General features: G+C 39.1%; 2 protein-coding genes across 4 annotated transcripts in view; both read right to left on the minus strand.

The window, feature by feature from the left end:
• Positions 1-2,794: 2,794 nt before the first annotated feature.
• On the minus strand, positions 2,795-10,356 carry slc29a3 (solute carrier family 29 member 3). The gene is made up of 7 exons (XM_042502496.2): positions 10,198-10,356; positions 8,575-8,683; positions 8,046-8,485; positions 7,494-7,576; positions 6,988-7,214; positions 5,193-5,355; positions 2,795-4,145 (listed from the first exon to the last, which is right to left on the minus strand). Exons 3-7 carry the CDS (start codon positions 8,367-8,369, stop codon positions 3,515-3,517), a joined length of 1,428 nt encoding a protein of 475 aa, XP_042358430.2. The 5' UTR covers positions 8,370-8,485; positions 8,575-8,683; positions 10,198-10,356; the 3' UTR covers positions 2,795-3,514.
• A 2,996-nt stretch (positions 10,357-13,352) lies between these two features.
• The window catches only part of unc5b (unc-5 netrin receptor B), a 60,750-nt gene continuing 54,667 nt past the window's right edge, over positions 13,353-19,435 (minus strand). For all 3 annotated transcript variants that reach the window (XM_088086548.1, XM_088086547.1, XM_042502610.2), the window contains 4 exons: positions 19,141-19,290; positions 17,677-17,841; positions 16,404-16,582; positions 13,353-15,955 (listed from right to left, as the gene is read on the minus strand). In XM_088086548.1, coding sequence (XP_087942674.1) covers positions 15,790-15,955; positions 16,404-16,582; positions 17,677-17,841; positions 19,141-19,290 — 660 coding nt within the window. In that variant the 3' untranslated portion in view covers positions 13,353-15,789. The remainder of the gene's footprint in view (positions 15,956-16,403; positions 16,583-17,676; positions 17,842-19,140; positions 19,291-19,435) is intronic.

The raw sequence follows: 19,435 nt of genomic DNA on the forward strand, positions 1-19,435 counted from the left end.
GAAAAAGATCCAGAGAAGCAGAGGGTACTCGCACAACAACACATGGAAAAGTACAAATCTGCTACGGAAAACAAAACACTTACTTTGGAACAGTTGATGGCTGCAGAAACAGAAATCATTTGATACAGTTGTTGCGATAGGAAAAACAAAAGAAGGTGGGAAATTTTGGAAAAGGTTGATGACTGACAATGTCACTGTGGGGAATTTAACCCCAGTAAATATTAAATATGAGAGTAACAAAAATACTGTCCCTGTCCATGTCCATGTCCATTTCACATAATAGCTTAATTTAGCAGACTAGAAGTGCGAGGTAGGGCAAATTGCATAAATCGCCATAAGGCACACATACCAATCAGGCTGTCTCAATGATCACTTGAGGGGGAGGAGGGGTGAGCTCCCGGCTTGAGCATCATAAGCAGAAAACACCAGGACACCATCATGCACTCTGATAACTGCAAAAATTTTGTTGGTGCAGAAAAGGAGCTGTGAGAGGCTATTAAAAACCTGAACCACTCACAAATTGAAAAGGCTTTGCAGAAGAAAGGCATAACAGGGATTTTCAATAGCCCAGCTGTTTACCGTCAAGGAGGGGTTTGGGAGCGGCAAATCCGTATTGTACAGAGGATCTTTGGTGCACTAATGAAAGAACAGACCCTCACAGACGACAGCCTTCAAACTCTCATGTGTGAGGTTGAAAGTTTCATTAACGACCGAGCGATCACAAGCCCATCAGACGGTCCACATGATAATAGGGCCTTTCACACCCATCCATTTGTTGCTGATGAAAGTACAGCCCAGCATGCCACTGGGGACCTTCAACAAGGATGATTAGTATGGTAGGAGACGTTTGAGACAAGTGCAGTACCTTGTTGATATATTCTGGACCAGATGGACTTGTGAATATTTGCCTCTCCTCCAGGAACGCCAAAAATGGCAAAGCTACACAAGAAACCTTAAGCCTGGAGATGTGGTGCTAGCACCCCATGAAATAATTAAATAATGGGAGGGATCATCTAAATCTTACCTGACTCCAGTGGAATGGTACGCCAAGCGAAACTGCAGAACAAAACCAGCACCCTGGAGACACCTGCAAATAAACTGTGCTTGCTGCAAGAAGCAATATGAACATAAGAGGACCACTTGATGAAAATGTGGATAAAAGGGCTGATAAAGACTTTAAAATAGATAATTGATTCAAAGGCGTTTAAAGTCCGGGAAAAGTGAATTCTGAGATTTGTTTCAAAGCACATTCTAAATGTTGGAAACTGATTGTTGAAAACATGTTGCAAAGACTTTTTACTATATAGCACTGAATTGTGGAGTTAGACGGTTGACAATTTTTTCGCCATTTTCTTGTTTTAAGATTTTTTGTGCGGGCCTAAAACCATAGCTTGATGATGCAGTGGAGCTGTACTGAGCATAATCCCGCCCCTGATAATGTAGCAGTATAAAAATGAGAAGCATCATTAGCATAGTCCCGCAATTGGGTGTGGTATCCGCTATCCCCAGCGTTTCAGATCAGGGAATACTGTGCATTTTTTCATGATTTTGAGACCTTCTTTTACATACTTGGTGATTTTTTTTGGTCATTCAAATTTGGTCAGGTGTTTAATAACACATCTTTCTGTGATGTGACAAACTCAGAAGACATTTTAATTGTCACTTTACCTGACTTTAAGTGAATTTGATACTGTAATATATTTTGCCTGAATGTTCTTCACATTTGAGTTAGTTTAATAATTGCTTAATCTTCCTCCTTAAGAATTAGGGGCCAGGTATGTAAGAGTCACAATATGAAAATAAATTAATTTACAATTCCTAAAAGTTATTTTTTATACATTGTATAGAACATAGTTATATATAAAAATGTAAAAGGATAAAAATGTATGCATGTAGAATTTTGATTGGACACTTCTTGCAATCTTGCAGTGCAGCTGAGCATAGAGCTGCATGAAGCACGGGAGCACATTGTTTTTTCGACCGTGTGACTGAGTGTAATTTTAACTTTTTTCAGTACTTTCAGTTAGTGCGGCTACAGCTCACCAGTGGTTTTTTTGACATTCAAAAGGAATTCCATAACAATGGGATTTCATCCAAAATAGCGCAAAAAGTTCTAGTTGTCATTATATAATATATTGTCCAAAGTAGAATTCAAAGTTTAGTTTTTTTTCAAAATATCAAATATTAGTGATAGTGATAGTGATAGAAAGTAATAGTTTAGTATGTCGTCCAAAATGGCATGAAAAAATTCATAGTATAGTATGTCGTCCAGAATGATTTTAAAACATTTTTTTATGACACATTACACTGACTTTTTAAAATCACATTTTTATGGCATACTAAATTATGACTGTCTTTAAATCAGTTTTATGCTATACTATACTGACTTTTTATTGTATGTTTCATGACACTATACTATTAATTTTTCATCACTTTTATAACAATTGCAATTACTTTTTCACATTTTTGAATGACATCTTTGTGACATATTACTCTCTATCTTGTTTTTATAACCCACTTTGCTGTGTCCTTTTTAAGGACATTTATAAAACATACCATACTATTACTTTTTAATCCCATTTTTATGACATACTATAGTATGACTTTTTCAAATTACATTTTTCTGACATTCTATATTTTATTTTTATCAGATGTTTACAATGTACTACACTACGATGTCATTAATGCCATTTATTTCTTTGTTATAAAATGATTAATACTTGTAGGCCAACATGCAAAAATGCAGCTTACAATTTGAAATCTAAATACTTAATTTACAGACAGTTTGTAGACATTTACAGTTTGTAGATTTAATTTATTTAAACAGATGTTTGAAAGGTTCCAGTAGCTACTTAATGTCCATCACTTTGAATTTACTGCAGCTGAAATCTGCATTTAAAAAATTATGACAGAAATTACATTAGTTACCAGCAATGCTCAGCTTACAAAGTTAAAGTCTAGAGAAAGCTAACACTAATCAGTGACATGTTTGCCCCGTTTGCCATCTGTGTCCCTCACTGAAATGCGGTGCTTCTTTTTATCTGCTTATTTTATAACCTTTTAACTAAAATGCATTTCACACTCTCTGCATAACAATTTATGTAACACAATTTTTTACCCTTTGAAACAGATACATTTGTGCAAAATGTGTATTTGCTATATTGCTATATGAAAGAAAACAGTTAATTGAGGTGTCTCTTATGGACTGCACTGATTGATATGTTTTCCCCAAAGCCACTTCCCCATCTTATTTATGTAGAAAACAAGTCATGGCAAACACAGCCACATCAGTGTAAACATAATACACATTAGTGTGAGGTATGACGTATTTAAGGCTTTTTGGTTAAGAGTGGAAGTAAGAAGCTTATCAGCACTTTTCCCTCATGTCAGTCAACTGGCTTTGGCATCACAGCGCTTTGAGGTTCTGGTAGATTCTTCTTACTGTCCAGCTGCTGTCTGCTGTATAGCTCAAGTGCACCACTGTGAGTGACTAGGTTGTTGTTTAACAGTCTGGTCAGATGCAGTGCACAATAAGCACGGAGAAAGCAGATCCCACAGCCAGTCCCAGAGTGAGGAAGAAGGACATGACCACTCCTGTGGCCTCTGCCAGCTCTCGAGGTACCACCTTAGGGCCATAGATCATTGGCAGAGTGCCTAGGTAGCCATTTGTGAGGCCGAGCAGGCAGTTGAAGACCACAGGGTACGCGTCATGGGCAAATAACACAGTGTGGAGGTGGTCCCTCGGCTGGTAGTTACAGAACATCAGAAATGGCACCATGATGGAGCGACACACTACCAGCACAGGCAGGACTCGACTGGTGGGTCCAGGGACCTGCAGCCAGGCTGTGGCCTGCCTGCCGCAGAAGTCTGCTAGGTTATACAGGAAGAAACTGGTTAGAGGCACAAAGTAAGTGGTTGTCCAGGGGCTGCCGCTGTCTTTGTTGACTGACTGGATCCCTGAGGATACTGCAGGGAACACCATGATAGAGATGAAGAAGACGTAGAAGACGCTCAGGCCAAGCACCCATGTCTTCCTAAGGATAGGCTGCAGAGGAGGGACAGAGACTCTGCTTCCTGTGCCTCCTGCTGATCCGCCCTCACTCATCACTCCTGAACTGGTGCACATTCCTGCCAGCATGTAGTGTCTAGAGAGAACAGGTGAACCTATAAAATTACTTTTAAATAAACCGACCTGAATCTAACAGTAAAGTAAAAAGGTAAGTTAAGAATATTTATAGAAATTATTCATTTAATCCCACTGTGTTGGAGATGGGTTTTGGATTTTATTATAGTTTTGGCACTATCTAGTGGTAGTAGAAGGAATGACACTGTAGCAGATACTGTGTATTTCTAAACTGTAATCTATGGCATTTAGATTCACATGAAAGAATATTTTACGGAATGAGAAAATGTGTTGCCATCACCTACATACAAATGCATTTTTAAAGCATTTTTATGACATACTATACTATAACCTTTTTATTATACAGATGTGACAAAAAAAATCATAGTTTAGTATGTCATAGAAATATGATTAAAAAAGGCATAGTTAAGTATGTCAAAAATGGGATTTAAAACGTCATAGTATAGTATGTCATAGAAATATTCCAAAACATCTTACGTCGTAAAATAGTTTTCAAAAAAACCATAGAATGGTGTGTCATACAAATGTGCTACAAGTCATCTATAGTTATATATCATAAAATGTGATTTAAAAAGTTATTGGATAGGATGTCATGAAAATGTTTTTAAAAATGCAATCTTATAGTGTGTCATAAATATGTGATTAAAAAAAGTCATAGTACAGTATGTAATAAAAAATGTTAGTTAAAAGTCATGGTTAAGTATTACAAAACAATGTGATTTAAAAAAAGTCACTGTATAGTATGTCAGTAAAATGTCTTTTAAAAAGTCATAGTATAGTATGTCATAGCAATGCGATCGAAATATCATAGTATAGTATGTAATAAAAATACGAAGAATGCTTCAAAATGCTTTATAAAAAGTTAGTTAAGCTGTAAAGTTTAAAAAAGTTTCCCTCGGGAGAAATGTCACTGAGATCTTACTGGAGGGTTGTGCCGCAGAAGGCATACACTGAAAATGGTGCTCCCTGACTGTTTAATAGGTGACCACAGCCCTGGTTTAGCCTAAGTATCTGTATGGGAAACAGAATACCTTTGGCTGCTACTGACCTTGAGTATGCCAGCTTGGGCAGCAGCAGATATGTGATGATGCAGAGCAGGATGAAGACATCAGCTGTGAGGAAATAGGCCAGTGCGCTGTCTGCCACATCGTTTGCCAGTGCCAGGTCCAGTATTGATGCTACTGCACTCAGTGTGCCTCCCATGGCCTGGCCTGAAAAAAAAAATTGGTTGGTTCACTTGGTAAGTGCAGTCAGTTAACAAAAGACACTTACCCCTATATATTAAATATAACTATAAATCCATCTCGTTTTGCTTTTTGGAGGGAGGGACGAAGACAACATGCAACAAACCTTCCCTAGACTTGACCGAGTAACGGAATATTTACTCTTAATATATTATTAAACAACTTCCAACCCTTATTTAAGGCCCATGAGTTCATACATATCAGTACCAGCTTATTCCTGTTCTGCAGAGGACAAGAATAACAACTTGTGTTAATGAGGTCAACTAGTGCAGTAAACCTTCAAAAAGTACCTTTTTGGTTCTTTGCTTGCGGCTTTCTTGAGAACCGCTCTCCAAACAACTTCACACTCCACACTGTGTTTACTTGGGACCTAAGCAATACACCTGCCACGACATACGCTACATTCACACCGTAAGCCTCCGTGCAAAGTTCAGATTTATTGCTCAGATACAATTATGGCTGTTCACAGTACTAGTTACATATGGCCAATATCAGATTCTAGTGAACTGGTCACTGTCCTTAAATGACCTGTATGTGCAAAAGAACAAAAGCTAAGACATGTGCAGCACGCTGTCGTGCAGAAGTAAGTACTTGAAGTCAGCGTTTGGGGTTTCGTTTATAAGCTGATGTGCAGTGGAAGCCGGTGAATTCCTGAACAGATGATAATATAGATAAGGATGAGGAGAGCTACCTCTGTACGGAGGTGTTTTTAGGTGCAGAGTCCCAGCCAGGAGTGGTTTGGATAATGACACAAATGGCTCATGAATGGCTTCACTGACAGAGATTTCATCCAAATTTTGAGGATGTCAGGGGCTACATTTAACCATATCTGTCTGCACCTGTGACTCCTGCTAGTGCAAAATTGTGAAGAATGTCAATTTAGAGAGACGTAAATATCGAATGAGTTAAGATATGACTATTCCAACTGAGGTTCTGTTAAAAAAAAAAATCAGTCCTGTATCTGATTTACAACCACAAATGAATGAATGAATGAATGAATGAATGAATGAATGAATGAATGAGGAACGGTATCAGATTCCATGTGAGTTGTGGTGATCACACTATTATGAAAAAAGGAAAAAAAGAGTTAGTTATATAATTAAAGCCATTCATTTCTTGAAACTGTATTTATGCCTCTGGCCATACTGTTCTGACATAATATAAATACAGAGGGTGATGCAGTCAATCTTAAAGCATAGGGATCTAAAGTATTTTCAGCTACATCAGGGATTTTTTTTAATAATATGCAAATATATGTAACAAGGTGCTCCAAAATAAGATCCAAAAACGGGACCAGCTGTTCTACAAGGGGAACCTGTCAATCGAGTTCAACATTTCTTTAGTGCGTTCTTGTGTTTACCAGCGTGTGCCGACACAGAGGCAGACAGATGCCATCATTATGTCACACACACCTAACGGTGGTGGTAAGACACAAATAGTCATGATTACAAGTTAATTCATTTGTCAACCTTATTTTTCAGCTGCTAAATAGCATGTTACATTTCAAGACAACAGAAAAAGGTATTTGTAAAATGATTCTGTATAAATACAACAAATACTGTAAACATGAGACATTCGTGATCTTCATGACTACTGTACCTGATATAAGTGCCTGAGAAATCCTCATGGGGAAATGCCCGCTGATCCCAAACACGCTGCCTGAGAAGAGGTTGGAGGCTCCGCTGACGATGGCCACGCTGGCCAATGTGCCAACAAAGAACTCCGTCCTGCAGTCTGACACATCCACCTTCACCAGCACCGTGGTCACCACAAACACCACCAGGATCACAAAAAGAGACGACAGGATCCGTACGTTTGAAGACAACCTGCCAACACCGCGCACGCACACGCGCACACACACACACACACAATTGATCAAAAATCAGTTGATCAACAAAACAGAAGACTTTTGGTGCTGTTCTGTTGAAGAAATGTAACAGTAATCTATTATCCATATAAATGAATATAAAATGTATTCTGCTGCAGCAATGGTGCTCAGAAAGCCAAAGATAAGAAAAAGAAAAAGAGACAAAGAAAAACATCTGAAAAGAGTGTTTTGTGTATGTGTATGTGTGTGTGTGTGTGTGTGTGTGTGGGGAATTAACCTGTTAACTAGGACATAGTTGAGGATCAGACACAGTACAGACGGCACTGTAGAGGCAATGGCCAAATAACTTTCAAAGTAGTCCTGTAAATAGTTGGAGAAAAAACAAAACATTTCAATTCACTTGAATATGAGAAAACAAAAATAAGAGGAAACAAAATAAGAGGAAGTGAAAGGAGATGGGAACGAAATAAGAAGGTCAAACACACTCCTTCCTTATCTTTGCTATGGTTTCTAAGTCAAAACAAATCACACATTAATCTCAGAATAGCAGAAATCCACAGAATTCATCCATTCGTGAAACAAATAAATCATTTGGATGCAGATCTACGTGACTACTCTGACTCTGATTTTATCTTGGTTGAGCCTTTGGCATGTATAATTTTGCTGCAATGGATTTCTGTCCATGTCAAAAGAAAACTCAGTTCTCACATCGGTCACAGGACCGTCACACTTCTATGAAAGGCATGCAGAATGGCACAAACATGCTTCTTCCTGAGTACACCCACACACAATACATATAGTAGTTGTATTTAGTGTCCCTCTCACTCACACTGAGGTCTGAACGTTGCTCCTTATTGCTGCTGTCATGTGTGTTGTTACTCAGTTTGTAGAGCCAGTAGTGTTTGGCTGTTATGAAGAAGTTCCAGGGCAGCAGGGAGCCGATGCCCATCAGAAAGAAGATGATGTACACAAAACAGTAAGAGTCCTCTGGGCTGTAACGCACAGCCAGAGGCACTGAGGAATGTTTGGGTAGGAGTGATGAAGAGGGACTCTGGTCCTCGCTCTCCTCATCCTCGGATACTTGGTGGTTGCCAAAAGCAGACGGAACATAGGAGGAGTTGAGACTGGGCTGCACAGGCTCTGTGCCGTCCATGCTCACAGACAGAGCACAGGATAGTCACAGGCAGAGAGAGAAAAGGGAGGGTAGTAGTAGAAATGACAGTAAAAGATGTGTTAAATAAACAGAAGACGGAAGCAATAAATAAAGAGCTGTGAAGGAGAAGAAGAAAAACAAACAAGTTAAATCACTGCCAAATAATAAAGTTATTGCAATGAGTGGGGTTTTGGATGACACTTACGTTTACTTGTGCTTGTCAAGAAAGAAAAAGAGTGACTGTTGTGAATCCATAGTCTGGAGAGATCTCTGTAGCTGGTAGAGATCAGTCCAATTTTCCAGATCCTGTGATGCTGCAGTGCAATCACATTTAACCCTGAGGATTATCTTTCAGTTCTGGGCATATTGACAGTTATTTTCCAAATGCAGGACACAAAACAGCGGCTTGTTGCAGCACAAAACACAAAACACGACAAATTGCTATCTCAATAGGGACAGAAAGGTAAACAAGTTGAAAATGACTCATCATCATGATTCAGAGGACGTGGAATGTGACATGAACACATTGTCCTTTTCTCGCTGTGCCACTACTGCACCAACAATATTAATCGGGGCCCTGTAATCATTTACTATTTGGCAGCAGTGTGTGGATGTGAACCTGCTGCTCTCCCACACCAGGGATCAGTCCTGGACTTACATAACGGGAGTCAGGCACAGCAGTTCCCACACAAAGTGGGATTCCTCTCAGTTAAGTGCTTCATCACATTAAGTAACTCAACATTAATCACAGTTCTTTTCTTAAAGAGTAACTAAACCCCCACTTCTGGTTTGAGTGCTTCCTCCCTGGAATGTGACAAAAGTCTCTAAAATAAGTATGGCTGGCAGGGGGTTAAAACACACCCAGTCACCCAATCGTGCCGCCTCTCAATCCACAGAACCTCCCTGCCCCGGCACACAAACAAAGTTGGTAAGATCACAGTGACAGGGCGGCAACAGGGCGGCTTGGTTGGTGATGAAAGCAGGCTCCATGCTTCCAGGATCAGCCAATAACAAAATGCAATTGCAATAGCCAGGTGTCAACTTATGGAGGGCAGTCACTATGCATATACATAACACAATATGTAGAATTTTAATACTTTGCACTCAAATGTCAAGTGATGGACCTAAATCAATCGACAACACAACTAAATACCCAAATATATTGTTCTTCACCTGAATACAAGGTGTTCAGGTGTTTAGTTACTCTTTAATGCATGTGGATGCTTGACCCAATTTTTTACCAATGATTTCAGTTTCATCTCACACCTGCATGTATTCTGCAAACTACAACCTCACATGACAGAAATAAGCAGTCAATAACGCATACAGGAGCAGTCATGAGATGAGAGCTGCAACTCTGCCACTGACAGAAATAGAAAAGCACGCTTTCGCCTACTGCTTGCACAATGCGGAGTCATTACTTTAACTGTTTAAGGACGTTAAATTCAGACTGCTGACACGACAGAACAAAGCTGACCTTGCATCCTAAAAAGCGTCATGTGTGCCACTAATGAGGAACCAGTATTCACATGATGCTTACCCGAGAAAAGGCAATTACACGGACTGGAACTGCAGACTACACTGAGCAGTTTCATTCAAAGTACTCCTCTCTACAGACAGCTGGTGTCCCCAACTTTTTTCACTACTCATCATAACATTGTGTTTGCTCATTCTGCCGTAGTCTTCGTATACGTCAAGTTTTATTTGTTTAGTGTAGGCACTGCTGTGAGCAGCTAAACGTTAGCGGTTAGCTCCAAAAACTTAGCAGTTGGCTAATCAACTCGACCTGTGCCAAATGTTTGGCTCATGAAACAAAAGACAAACATACCTCACTGTTGGAGACTCCGTGGCTGTTGCCTCTATCTTCTCTGCAACATGTTGTAACACTGACTCAGTGTAACACTGACCCAAACATCCATCTCACAGCAAACTTCATTTCTGGTCCGCTGACAAACAACCTTCCTCCTCTGAAAGCAACAACTGACAGACTTCCGGTATGAATCCTTCAGAATAAAAGCACCATCTTCAAATATCTACACAAAATTGATTCAAAACGTATATTTTCTTGGTAAAATCGTTGAATGCATTTACGACATACACATTATTACACAATTCCAGGCAAGGTTTAAGAATTATTTTGAAATCTACATAAGATCTTAACAGTAAAAAGTAATACCCGCTATTGTTCTGAAAGCAAAAACACATAACGGAAGTCATGTCGTAAGTGACCTGAAGAGCTACTTTTTTTCCTTTTCTTTTCTTTTCTTATTTTTTTTTTCTTTTATCCGATTTCCAGCGTTATAGGATTATATTCGTGTTCAGATTTTCTAGTTTTATTAATTAGTTTTTTCTTATTTTATTCTTCATTTTCTCTCATTCAGATTTTAATAATTACCTTTTACAATTTGACGGCCCTATATGATTCTAAAATAAAAACACATAGACCAATCTACAAATCAAATTAGATCAAATCTAATCAGTTGGAGATATGGTTTGCCCAAATAATTCCAAATTTTACAGTTTACGCATCATTTATAACAGATGTTACTTGTTCACTTTTTTGAAACCAAAGACAAAAACCCCACGTGGTTGCAATAAAAACTCTGCTTTGAATGTACAGATGTAGCCTAATTAATAATATTAAACAAAAAAACAACAATAACAAACAAACAACTACGCCTAATTGAATATATCATTATAATTCTATATATATTATATTGAAACATATAATCTATAGCATACAATTTGTAGCATATACAGCATATATTTTGTTTACTCTGTATTGATATCTGATGACAAAATGTGGAAGCTGAAAATTATTATATATGACTTCCAAATAAATTATTAGTTCCATATGTAATATAGGGCATTATTTTTAGAAATAAATTATAATTATGTCTACTTAATGCCCATTGTTGAAATGAATTAAATAAATGCCTCAGTAAATGCAAAAATAACAATTGCATTTCCTTGATCAACCATAAAAAATTGTGCTCATTTATACAGTAGACCTAGCCTTGCGATATCGCATGTAAATGATTACACTGTCAACAGACTACTTTGTAATGTAATTAATGTTTATTTTAAGAGACACAGCATATTAATGAATATCAGTATAAAGTACATATGCTGGAGTAGGGCTGCTATTTAGAGGTATCAGTCTCATTTGTTGTTGTGTACTCCCTCTTTCAATTTGATCATTTGATCATTTTGTTGTTGTTTTGTTTGTAAAGCGACCTTGAGTTCAAGAAAGTCGCTATATAAATCCAATGTATTATCATCATTATTATTATTATTATTATTAGTTTATTAAAACTAATAATCATTTAGAACTTTGTTCATATTACAAATATTTCCCACTTATTCAAAAAGAAGAATTTATGTTTATGGCACTGTACAATTGTGTGTGTTCTGGCTTTTGTTGAGAAGTGTTGGTTACTCATCATATTTACCACGAGAGGGCACCATCAGGCAGCAAATCTAGTCACTTGTTGTAGCACTTCTTTGGAAAGTGAAGACAATTTTAACTCCTGCAAGAAGACAAAAGACGAAAAATCCACTTTACAGTCCAGGGTGACACCAGGTGGCTTTGTGTCTCTGATTGGACTGAAAGCCCTCAGTCTCTTGTCTCTCTGTGACACATAAGTGGACACCACTGGATTCAACTAATCATTATCAAATGAGTCTGTCTAAAAGTGGAGCATGTCTAACTCACAGCTGCTGAGCTGCTGTTTCCCCCTGGCAACGAAAGATCTAATTGCGCGGGAACAATCTGGACATGTAATATAATCAAAAAATGTTTGTTTGTTGTTGTCGTTTTTCCTTCATGATTCTAAAATCAAATACTCCATGCGCGTATTCTGCATATTACTATTTAAAAATTCATTAGTACTTGTGTATTTTTTCACAACACTCTTCCATAGCGTTGTAATGTAAACGTCAGATACTTTATGTCTGTGGTCACACATATATATATTTTTTTTCTGTAAAGGTGTAAAAATTCCAATTTTCATTTCATAAGGCAGAAGAATGTCTGTTGTAATGTATGTGTATGCACTGGCATCAAATGTAGCATGTCCTCAGAATAGCTTTTAGACACTTTCAAAATAACATTATTTTCACTGCTGATATACTCCATACAAAGTGACAAAAACATCTTGTGCAGAGGTGAGTCATTAGGCTGAAGCCGCAGTTAGCTTTTACACTTGTACAACCGCTTAATTCTTTGTAAAAGGTTCGATTAAGTCATGCATTGAAAAGTGGCATATCAGTCCTCAATTAGCGGTGCATCTAATGAAACAGGTGCAAAGTGTTTCTCACCATTAAGACCATACTGCAGTGTACTTTCACTTTAGCACTGGGACATTTGTTCTCAATAAAAGAGCCTAATCTGACAAATCCCCACATATCCTGCACTCGTAAGAAAAAAGCCGAAGTTAGAAAGCTCGATCTGAGCGCCCAGAGTCAATCCTTAAAGGACACTATTAGTGTCTCTAAAACCTTGTTAATTTGAGGGCTGGACAGCCTGCCAGTTAAAAGCTTTCAAAGCTAAATGGACCTAAAGGGAATTTTCCAATGAGGTGTGAGGGAAAAGAGGGGCAGGTTGAGTAGCTCTGTATTTTCTGTGAAAATGGGGTGTAATTGATAAAAACACAGATGCCATTTATTTACGTGGTGCCAAGAAGCTCCAAAGAAGCCTGCGAGTTTCTATATGGAGTTTATGCAAGCTGCTCTCATGTTACGATAACTTCTAATCCAATAACAACAAAACACACTTTTGTTAAACTAAGAAATATAATTTATTGCATAAAAATTATATTTAGTTACAGGTAAGAAGGCTAGACGTTTATTTACAATTGGTTCTTTACAGAGATAAAATAATGTCACTGAATCCATTTTGTTGTTTTGTCTTTTTTTTTTCATAAAAATGTCTGACGTCTTGAACAAAGGCTAAATTTTTCTCTTTGATGGGAGCGAGGTGGAATCCAGTCCAGCTCCAGCATAAATTATCCAGAGCTATGGCCAAAGATCCAACAGATACTCGAGAGATCTGGACGAATAAACACTGTAGTCTACAGCCAGCCAGTCTCTGTAACAAGATTTGAGGAAAGAAAAATAGTCCTGCAGTGTTCAGGGATCCAAAGTTCTGACCTGGTCGTGTTCAGATATTTCCTCGCGGGCAAAGACCTGCAGGGCATGAGTTCATGATGTTACTCATAACTTATTTTGTAGCCATTGCACCATACTTTGTTTAGTTCTCCCACATGTGCTTTTTTTTCTTTTTTTTTCTTGGTCAGTGATCCAATACTTCCGATCCAGACAAAGAATTCCCATACATCCCTCCAGAACTGAAAAATGTTAAACCTCTCTTAAACCACTTTAGGATACAAAATCAAAACCCTGTCAATGCCCTGATCTGAAAAAATAGAATTACTCTTCCAGGAAACAAAAGAAGTCAAAATGCTTCGCTTTTCTTTAGTACTTGCATAGCACTTACAAAGAGAAATGACAGATCTTAAGCGTGTGCACGTACTGTACGCGCACATCCACCTGCCCACACATACCCACTCGCACAACACACACAAACACACACACACACACTTATGTTTTCAGTTCATTCACACAAAACAGTGACATGACTCACTGCTGAAGAGGAGGGATACTGCCTGTGTTTTGGTTTTTGTGGTTTCAATGATATGAACACTTTTTTTTTTGCTTCAAGGGATAAAAAGGATTCAGTAACACAGAGAACTTAAGTAATGACAAAGTTACAGATGAAAGCATTTCAATTCCCGTCTAACAGTAACTGACAGAACAATATTGATAATGCAGAAAGCGTGAGGACCCTGACCACAAAGCAGGCGGCTTAGTAAGAAGGTAACAATATGTCATCGAATTGAAAGAGGGAGGATGGAATGAGTAACGACAGATGGACTGATGGACATAAGTGGCGGACAGAGAAACACAATGCAGTCCGTGCTGAGGTAAATTTTATGGTCCCTTGCTGCCTGTTTGATTCAAGGCAAGGCTAATCTATTCTGTAAAATCCATCTCTGAACTGCCCTCAGTTACAGCGAAGCAAAAAAATACAGCATACAATATATTCACCTGGACATTTGACCACCTCTAATCATGTTTACAGGTTACATTTTACATTTTGAATAGATGCACCATATTAAAACTAACATGATTTTCACAACTGAGACAACCACTGTGCACCTAACCCTCCCATCTGGCCAGCTCTACTAGAATCAAAAATAAAACAGCTCTGCAGCCTAGCCAGATGATAGACCAGCTTCTAAATGATCGTAACAGCACTGAAGAAAAAAAAAAATCCACAAATATGGATAATAACTTAAAGAGCGTTCCCCAAAGGAAACTTTTAAGGGATGACCAGAAAGCTCTCCTGCAGTTTATTCTCAGCAGATCGGAGGAGTGTGGCAGAGCGATAGAGGAACGCGAGGAGAGATGATAGAGAAACACCCCTGTGAGTCAGAATGATATGCCAGGGCTTTGAGGCATTTGTTGGTACAATATAAAGAGTCAGTCGGTATCTGCCAATTCTTAAATTAACTTCACAATTCACCCTTCTAGCACAAAGAAGAGGCAGCTTCTTTTTTTTTTCAGCCCAAAGCGACATGTTCAAGCCTTCAAACCTTGAGGGTTTCGGACCTCATGTGATTTGTTGAAGCAGTTAGACAGGCTAGTCTAGCTGATTCAGAGCCAGTTAATGACCAGTTTGTCTGTGTGTGTGTGTGTGCGTGTGCGTGTGTGTGTGTGTGTGTGTGTGTGTGTGTGTGTGTGTTGGAGTGTGTCTGCAGCCTGAGGAGGTTTCAGACAGTTTGGTGCTGCCTGTCATTCACTGCACACACAGAATGACAATGGAGAAAACAAAAGCCCCTGCCATGAGGTGATAGTGTTAAATCATGCACTTTCATGCAGCTACCGAAACATGGGTAATCCTGTGTTAGCGTTTGTCTTGTTTGTGTTGTTGTGCGTGCTTTAGTGTTTTGAATACATTAATTTTTTTCGTGTTTGTCCCAAAGCTTTTCTTATTTATATACAATAATTTGCAATCTTTGAAGAAGACGGTCACACATGACAGACGACTTCACACCCATTTTACGCCTTCGTACCCTTAAATTGGTTTCCCGTCTTGCAGATGCAACATTGCTTTGGAGGATTCAAGCTGAGTTAGATTTGCTGTTATCATGGGATGGCACGCATGGGGGTGGGTGGGTATGTAGCTACAGTGGCAGATCAGGGGTCAGTGAATGGGAAGATGAGGCAGAGGTAATACAAGTGAACCAAAATGCTCAGTGGGCTTTTGATTTGTGTGCATATTCATAGGCAGGTATTCTCATTTTCATCACGGTGGTGAAAAAAAAATGTCTGGCTTGCTCTCTCGTTCCTTGACCAATCAACAATCCCCATCTGTTGTCATGACAACTAGCACCTCACTTTTGCCCATTTCTTCCAGCGCGGTCGCCAGAGAGACCAGGTCTGCGTCAGCTTGATGACAAGCTTCCCATAAGTCCAGTAGAACACCTGTGGGGCTGGGTTTTGTTGCAAAGTAGTTCAAGTACCTGAGAGGAAGAAAAGGCAGGCAAGATGTAAGAATAGTTATAAGAGCACTCCATTATTGATTAAGCCATTAAAACTGTATGTTCCAAATACTTCTGGTTCCATTTTATTTCGAGTCCAATATTGGTGCCCAGGGAAGTGCCATATTTCACAAAGCAGGATTAGCTTGTTAGCAGGATGAAACATCTTTTTTATAACATGCATGGCTAAATCAAATCCTTGAACATAATATTCAAGTATGTTTTCCTGATTCTTATCAGTACAACAAGAATATGTCTGTCTACATTTAAAAAAAATTATAACCACATCTGACCCCAGACGATGAATACCTACCTGCCACCTTTTACACATTTCTGAGTTAACACTTGACAGAAGGAACCTGAGTATCAACACTAGACTCGTGCGTGACAAAGCCGCCTCTCACACATAAACATGGGAAGCAGATCTGACCTGTCAAAGCCCAGGCTGCGTGCCAGTAGTCTCCAGTCACATCCTCGAGCACTGGGTGCATCCAAACTGGCACAGATCTTCTGGCGGATGGAGTCAGGCAAGCGAAAGGCATAGGGTCCCACTTGAGAGGAAGGCAGGCAGGTGCCTCCTGAGGGGAGGGGCGAATGCGGGGGCAGAGTCTGGAATTGACAAAGAAGGTGAGAGCAACTGAGACCAACCTCTGGATTTCTTTGGGAATAAACTGTATGCCGTTTGTTGCAACTTTATCTACATTTGCATTATTGAAAGAAGTAAATTAATGCTGGGGAGAAAATAAACTGGGCTATCTTTGCAGCAGAGAAATGCAAATACTTTTGAAACTGGCGCTTCATGACCAGAGAAAACTGAAAAAAAGAATGTGGCATTCGCTTTTGTTAAAAAGGTAGAAAACCTACAACTACCAGAATGCACTGCGCCACTCCAGACCAATAAACACTCTCCCTGGTAGGTGATGTAATGTGAACTAGGTCACTGTGAGCAGTTGTGCCCAGCTGAGTGGCTAACTTTTGATTTGGTGCTCCACTTACTTAAACGGGGATAAAAAAGATTTAATCGTCAGGCTCTTCTAGACTTTTCAAATTTTATCGAACCAAATGGATCAAATGTCGATAGTGAAACAAGTCATTTCATGGAGGCTTGCATTGATCAAAAAAAAGTATCCACTTCTTTACCGATGTCTCTTACACAATATGGTAACCGTGTAATTACAAGGTTTGGCCACTATAAAAATTGGCTTCAAAGCCCGCAGCACTCCCTGGGAGCCTAGATTTTCAGCCTCTATGCAGGAACAGTATGAAACAGTTTGGTTCCCAGTTCCTGTTCACAAACTCTTGTTATTACAGCTAAAATTCAAATTAAAATGTGTTTCTGAAAAAATGTCAGGAAAGAAAGGCAGTGCAGTAACATTATCTTGGTTTATATTTGATCAGCTCTGCCTAGTTTTACCTTTTGATCGGAATTGATCATATTTGAGAGAGAAAAAGAGGGAAGGGATTGTCCCTTAGTCAAATTCTATAGCCTTTGTGGTGGCAATATGGGTGACGGGCAACACGAAAATGAGCAATACCCTTAGAGCCAGAGAAACTCCGCCAGATGACACATTTTGCGTCATCCTGCAGTGTTTTGCTGGTGGGTGACAGGGCAGGAAGTTTACCATAATTCATTGACACATACTACTCACATTGTCATGATACAAATCTGGTTGAAAATTAACAAAGTATCCTTTTTAAGTTACCTCCTGAATATCCGTGTGCAGCTGGAATATCTGTCCCTCCCCTTCCACCTGCCGGACGCAGATCTTACAGGCGAGCTGTGACACAGCCAGGCTCCCTCTCTCCAGGCTGAAGGTGCAGTGCAGGGGTCTCTGACTGCCGCTCCAGATGTGATAGAACGGGATCTCCTGTTAACAAAGAAAAATGTTAAGAAGAAAATGGTCTCTCCACTGTGATTAAAGTGGCTTTGCTCTGAGCAGCACAATCAGGGAGGATCTAAAATGCAGTTTCCATTCGAGGAGAGGTGCAATATGCTTTATTTTGATACTGGGTGTTTCCACCAACTGGGTCTCGGTGTGTCACGGGACAATTTATTTCCTAAGCGCACTGTCCATAAATTAGGGCCACTATCAGATTTCTCGTTTGTTTATTCAGAGAGGGTTCAGACTGCAATCTCAGAGCGGCCGCCAAAAGAATGCAGCACAGGGTTTGGATGTTTACAACATAAGTGAATAGTCCAATAGCTATGTTTTTTGAGAAAATAGCCATTCTACTGATTTGAAATAAAGAGCCTGTCAGACCAGAGTTTTTGCTTAGGAGTTACTGCTTATTATGCTTAAAGCAACACTGACAATTATCAAAAATGGATTGATCTAAATCATTAAAGGACCCATATGGGGTTTCTACTAGAATATGTTTACATGCTTTAAAGTTTTAAAAAACACTTTGTTTTCCTCATATTGTCTGTGCAGGAACATCTGTATTCACCCTCTGTCTAAAACACTCGGTTTAAGCGTCTGTCTCCTTAAGCCTCTCTCCCAATTAAGCCCAGTCTACTTTGATTGGTCAGTGTTTGCGGGTCTTCCACACCTGCGTTCTCTGCACCCCTGCACCATTATTGCAGCTGGATAATGACCGTAACTGTAGCTGCACAGTCTACCTTTATATAGTATAGTTGTGACATCCCAACTTTACGGAAGTCCTCTTGCCTTGTTTAAAGACACCGTTTCTGAATACGGGCTGTATCTACATTTCTCTGTGGATTAAGCATCTTTCATGAAGTCAAAAACTTTATTGGCATTATGCCAAAGCATGAGGGAATTGCAACTGTGCCAATCCCAGTGGTGCATACTGGGTAGAAGAAAATAAAAATTTCACACAAATTTCATGGAGACACAAATGTAAGTAATGATAAATAATAAACATAAGTAAGTACAAAAATACAAGCAATATTCTCCAAAATATTTACAGTACTAAATATAAAAATATATATAAAAGTGAATCTTCATAGTCATAGTTTGACAGTATAAGTATGACACCTATACCTGCTTTATAATTAAAAAAAAGACGTGGAAACCTGGCGTTTTACAATATGGAACCTTTAAAGCTGATGCTGATGATAATGTGCTCTGTAGACATTTCCACATCTATGTGCACTGTACAAATCAAAATGTTGTCATCCATCTGCTTCATTTTGAGCATCTCACCTGATACTTTGCCAGTAGTTTGCTTCTCCAGTGAGTGTGAGGAATGTCGTGGATGGACAGGCGCAGGTTGTGGTAGCTGTCTTTGAACAGCAGCGGCTTGGGATCCTCCAGCAAAACTCCACCTAGACTCCTCTCCAAATCCAGCACATCCTGCAGTGAGGCAGAGAGAAGACTGGCTTAGGAACACATTTATGTTATTAATTTTATAATGGGTTTATCATTCTACTACATTCAAAAACATGTTTTTTTTTTAAAAAAATGCTTAATTAAAATGCGTTGTGCACTCTCTAAAGCC

Source organism: Plectropomus leopardus, chromosome 13, assembly GCF_026936395.1.
Source record: "Plectropomus leopardus strain MGB_pleo_1.0 chromosome 13, ASM2693639v1, whole genome shotgun sequence".
NCBI classification, from domain to species: domain Eukaryota; kingdom Metazoa; phylum Chordata; class Actinopteri; order Perciformes; family Serranidae; genus Plectropomus; species Plectropomus leopardus.